General features: G+C 29.7%; 1 protein-coding gene across 1 annotated transcript; it reads left to right on the top strand.

Moving 5' to 3' along the window:
- The first annotated feature begins 2380 nt into the window (after nt 1–2380).
- Nucleotides 2381–5701, top strand: LOC105803578 (cytokinin hydroxylase). The gene is made up of 5 exons (XM_012635828.2): nt 2381–2680; nt 2843–3069; nt 3210–3451; nt 3573–3954; nt 4982–5701. The coding sequence occupies exons 1-5, from the start codon at nt 2395–2397 to the stop codon at nt 5411–5413; spliced, it is 1569 nt and encodes a 522-aa protein (XP_012491282.1). The 5' UTR covers nt 2381–2394; the 3' UTR covers nt 5414–5701.
- The last annotated feature ends 217 nt before the right edge of the window (nt 5702–5918 follow it).

Raw genomic sequence — 5918 nt, 5'->3', positions numbered from 1 at the left:
TTTAATAGTTTATCACACATTCATGATGTGGGTGAAAATATAAAATTTGTAAAAATTACAAAAAATAAATAAATATGATTTTGGTTGAAATAACAAAATTATAACTTTAGAGTTTTGGTATTTTAGGTTGAAGCTCATCATTTACTAATTTATTTTGGATTTTATTTTATTTTATTTTATAAATTTTATATAAAAATATAAAAAGCTAAAACGTTATTATAATAAGAATTTTTATTTTTAAATAGAAGAATTTTAAATCATTTTCAACTAAATGGATGATCTATTGATTCAATTAAAATTAAATTTGATATAAATTAAATAATCTGACAAAGCATAACCAGCTCAATAATACTAAATAAACTAAATAAAGCTAAACGATTTTCTATATGAGAGTCAAACATTAGCATTTTTTTTTGTATATAACCACAAGTGGGGGTGATATTTCGATAAAACTCTCCCAGCAATGATGACTCTAGAAATTGAACTTGTTCTAAATGTCTAGGAAAGAAGTTCACTTTCACTTCTTCTAACTATTTTTACCCACTATGGTAGAATCCCTATCACCAATTCAAGCAATTTGAATTTAATATTTATTTTAATTTTTATAATTTTTATAAATTTCATGTAAAAATATAAAACATCCTTGTAATAATATTTGTTACCTTTTAAATAGAAGAAATTTTAATAAATTTTCAATTAAATTGATGACCAATTGACTCGTGATATCAACACAATTAAAAAATTAAATGTAATATAGATTAATCAATCTATACTATATATTAAATACAAAGCTAGAATCACTAGTCAATGAGCACCAACTCAATTACATAATGAAGAAAATACCCTTATTTTACATATTAAATTATATTATTTTAAGAGTAATTATATCATTTTATATAAGCACTGAGTTGGATTTCAACATTTATAATTCACCATCGAACAAAAGCTCACATTTTTATTTACACTATTTTTTTATAAATAAATTATTAAAAGCTTTTGCATTTCACTCGTATAGTAAGTGTATTTATAAGTTAAATAATCTAAGAAAACATAACCAACTCAACAATACTAAATAAGTTCAACATTTTTCCATACGAGGGAGAAACATTGGCATTTTTATCCTTTTATGTTTCGATGTCTATTACCAATTCAACCAACCTGAATTTAATATATGAAAATTATTTGATATATTATCTGTAGAGTTTTAAAATTTCATAAGTAGGCGTAAAAATTAACAAATATCTTATAAGAATACAGTTATAAAATAAAAAATTACACCTAACAATTTTCCAAATACCCACCTATATATATTTAGTAAAATTTGGTTTTGCATTCAATACACCAATAATATCTCATTATAAAGCTTAAAGAATATAAGATTAAAACATAAAAGTATAAATACAAATAATTACCTCTCTATATTATTAATCGAGTTAATATCACTAATTAACAAAAAACAAACTCAATTAAAAATTATCATTTCACAAAAATAAATAAAGAGAATAATTATGTAATTCAAAGAATCCACTAATTACCTTAATGGTTTTTTCCACCAGCCCACTACGCATTTAATAGTTTACTCCATGAAAATCATAATTTACCATTTTCATCCATACAGTTAATACTCACCATAATTTTAAAGAGGAAAATTATACTTTTAAAATAATTTTAATTTTTAAGGAGAAATATTAAAAAACCCTAATTGTATGTTACTTTCTAAAAAATTAATTATATATTATTTAAAATTTCCACTGACATATCTAATTTACTCATTTATTCTCTTTGTTAGTTTCAGTTTTTGTTTAGAATTATGGTTAGAGTTTTGTTAAACACGTAGATGAGACGAATTCAATCCCTATCCTTACTATCCTCTTTCCCAATATCATATTAATAAAAAAATTCTTCTAAATTAGTGCTTAAATAATATTAGACTATTACACACCCACGATATGATATGAATGAAATGATTTTTTTTGAAGATTTTGACATCCTAAATTCAAGTAATTATTTAAGGATTTAGTTTCTATTTAAATTGTGTTATTTTATAAAATTTATATATATAAAACTTTTCATATAATATTTTTATTTTATAAATAATTTTTAATCATTTTCTAATTGAATTAGATACCTAATTCAATTAAACTTAAATATAACGTATGCTATATATGCTAACCCTAAATCCAATTCATTGGTTAAAAACACCCCAAATTTTTTTAAATTTGTTTCTTAATTTTCATTTTTAAAAAATATTCATGACGGCCTCCACTATCATTGAACCACCAAATACAATTTTCCCTTCCTCCACTATCTTTCTCTCCTCGCACAAACTATATATATACTGACATACATATTAGTTATATAACTTGTAGTTATTGATTTGCAGAGATCACTGCCATGGCAGCTATGGTGGTTTGCTTGACGATCCTTTCCGTTCTATTCATTTCATTGGTGTTCAAACTTGTGTTTGACACTATCCACTGTTACATTTTGATCCCTAGACGCATCAAGAACATGATGCAAAAACAAGGGGTTCGTGGCCCCAAACCCCGGAGATTAACGGGTAATATCATTGAGATGGTTACTCTAACCTCCCAATCCACCGTAAATGATATGGACGGAGTCCACCACGACGTCGTTGGCCGCCTTCTGCCTCATTACGTCAAGTGGTCTAACTCCTATGGTAATGCTATAAATATATGCCGACAGTTTTTCTTTTTCTGGGAAAAAAATATTTATATACTGCCATATATACGTGTATATATATGGTAACGAAATCTCACCATATAAGGTGAATTTTTCAGACAGCTGAACTTGGTGTTTGTTTCCTGGGAAAATCTGACAGGGAAAAGATTTATATACTGGCACGGGATTGAGCCAAGGATGTGTTTGACAGAGATAGAATTGATCAAAGAACTGATGACGAAGCACCACCTTGTGACAGGCAAATCATGGCTGCAACAGCAAGGCTCAAAGCATTTTACTGGTAAAGGTTTGTTAATGGCCAATGGCCAAGAATGGTACCATCAACGACATATTGCTGCTCCAGCATTCATGGGAGATAAGCTTAAGGTAAACTGTTATACATTTTACCTTCATTTTATCTTTTTCATCGTTTTGGACTTGAATCAGGTCGGACCCCAAACGAAGAAAAAGGTTTTCCAAGTCCATAATTTTATCTTTTCTGATATTTTGGAATTGGAATTCAACAGAGTTATTCAACACATATGGTGGAATGCACTAAACACATGCTTCAATCACTGCTAAATGAAGTGAAATCTGGCCAAAACGAGTTCGAAATCGGCGAATACATGACTAGACTCACTGCCGATATAATCGCAAGAACCGAATTCGATACCAGTTATGAAAAAGGCAAGCAAATATTCCATCTTTTAACATCTCTGCAACACCGTTGTGCTCAGGCCAGCAGGCACCTTTGCTTTCCCGGAAGCCGGTGAGTACCTACTTTTTCCAGGTTCAATGTATCCAACAAAAGCATATTCCTCGCACCGGACCGTTTCATTTTAAGGTAAAATGAGAGACAAATGTGTAATAAATTGATAAACATTTGACAGGTTTTTTCCGACTAAATACAACAGAGAAATAAAGGCATTGAAAATGGAGGTAGAGAGATTACTAATGGAGATCATACAAAGCCGAAAAGATTGTATGGAGATAGGACGAAGCAGTTCGTATGGGAATGATTTGTTAGGCATATTGCTGAATGAGATGGAAAAGGAGAGACGGGGAGGCAAATTTAAGATAAATTTAGAGTTGATAATGGATGAATGTAAGACATTCTTCTTTGCCGGCCATGAAACAACAGCTCTTTTACTTACGTGGACTGTCATGTTATTGGCCACTAACCCTCATTGGCAACAAAAGGTTCGAGACGAGGTGAATAAGGTCTGCGATGGTGGAGTCCCCTCTCTTGATCAACTCCCCAAACTCACTCTGGTAACCATTTTATGTTCAAAATCCGTGTTTCACAAATGTTTAGTCATCGCTACATAAATATAATCTTTTAATGATGCTTTAAATATATTAAAAAATGGATATGTATATATATATGATATTTAAATTCAAATATTTAAACATGAGGATAAAAAATTTCAATACATTAAATGTGATTCTTAAAAGAAAAGAAAAGGCAGCTTAACCTTTCTTTTTTTTTTGGTCCACACCTCACTCATTCTTCATTTATTTTCTTGAATAATGGGATTTAAAAAAATTATTATATGGGTGTTTATAAAAGGACTCTTTTTTTTCTCTTTTATCTAATAAAATAGACTATTAGACCACTAGCTAATTTTGGTCTAACTCAATTTGCAGTCTTTTTTTTCTAAAATTTAGATACGAATGATAGGATATAGTATTCTAAAATTAAAAAAAAAATTAAACATCCTATATTCTTAATAAATATATGTATCCGATACTTAGAATTGCAATATTTTTTTTTTAACATAGTACACCAAAATCCTAATTGGCTCTCCCCCATTTTCTTAGATTATCATAAGACCCCCAAAGCATGCATATTTGAATATAAAACCATAGAATATTAAAGGATTGTCTCCACGAGACAAAGCAATTTAAAAGGGATCCAGCAAAGATATTACATGAAATTGGTAGTCTCCACCATAGATTATACACTCAACAACTAGCTCCATTAGTTCATGGCTCTCCACTTCTTGAATTTGTACCTTCCATACTGTTTTTTTTTTTTTGGCTATAAAGAATGCCTAAACAACTCCCCCCTCAAATTATTAAACTTTTTTAGCTGCTTCGCTGGCCTAATTATAATATTACAATTGTTGATCAGCACCCAAAAAAAGTTCAAACGATTAAGGTTGAACAATAGGGTATCAAAAGAAGGAAAATATTTAATAGGGTTAAAATTCGATTCAAATCATAATGTCGGGTTTGATTTTGTTTGGTTTAGTTTGATTTTAAAAAAAAAATTGTAATATTGAAATTGATTTTGCAGCTACAAATGGTTATAAATGAGTCACTGAGACTATATCCACCAGCAACAGTGCTGCCTCGAATGGCTTTCCAAGACATAAAGTTAGGGGACCTGCTTATCCCCAAGGGACTATCCTTATGGATACCGGTGCTGGCCATCCATCACAGTGAAGAATTATGGGGACAAGATGCCAATGAATTCAATCCAGAGAGGTTTAATTCGAGACCCTTTGCAGCCGGTCGCCATTTCATACCCTTCGCTGCTGGCCCACGGAATTGTATTGGCCAATCTTTCGCAATTATGGAAGCGAAGATCATCTTAGCGATGTTGATTTCTCGGTTTAGCTTCACGATTTCGGAGCGTTATCGACATGCTCCGGTTGTGGTCATGACAATAAAGCCTAAATATGGAGTACAAGTGTATTTGAAGCCATTGGAGGATCCTTCCAACTGAAAACGTACTGAATTTGAGGTGGAAATTTTTTGAGTTTGAATAGAATCACATTAAAGCTTATATTTGATGCGTTAACAGTTTATATATTCATATATTATCAACAAATCAGATGCTGCCATATCATTTTTTTTAAAATAAATACAAATTCATTTTTTCTGGCATGGCATTATTTGATTTATTGATAACATATGAATTTATAAACTATTCTTACGTCAAATATAAATATTTATATTGTTGCAGGATTTTTTTCAAGACAGTAGTGATGAGAAATCCAATTCTGGACTTCAATTTTGTGTTTTAAAGTTAAATAATTAAATGTTAATTAGTGCATAACGATATTAGTTAAGGGTTATTAAAAATCATAATCAAATTTCGGTTAATGTGATGTTGAAGGAAATATATATATAAAAGTATTACATTTTATTTAGTGAAACTTTTACTAAATTAGTAATTAAAATCCTTAACTGGTATCTATAAGTATTACTTTAATATAAAAAAGTAGAAC

This window comes from Gossypium raimondii, chromosome 11, assembly GCF_025698545.1.
Source record: "Gossypium raimondii isolate GPD5lz chromosome 11, ASM2569854v1, whole genome shotgun sequence".
Lineage (NCBI taxonomy): Eukaryota > Viridiplantae > Streptophyta > Magnoliopsida > Malvales > Malvaceae > Gossypium > Gossypium raimondii.
Note: the sequence above shows the minus strand (reverse complement) of the source record. Positions and strands in the feature narration are given on the sequence as shown.

Coding starts and splice junctions, on each gene's coding strand:
- LOC105803578 (XM_012635828.2), top strand. CDS start 2,395: ATGGCAGCTATGGTGGTTTGCTTGACGATCCTTTCCGTTCTATTCATT. Junction 3,452..3,572: donor CTTTGCTTTCCCGGAAGCCG/GTGAGTACCTAC, acceptor AACATTTGACAG/GTTTTTTCCGACTAAATACA. Junction 3,955..4,981: donor AACTCCCCAAACTCACTCTG/GTAACCATTTTA, acceptor TTGATTTTGCAG/CTACAAATGGTTATAAATGA.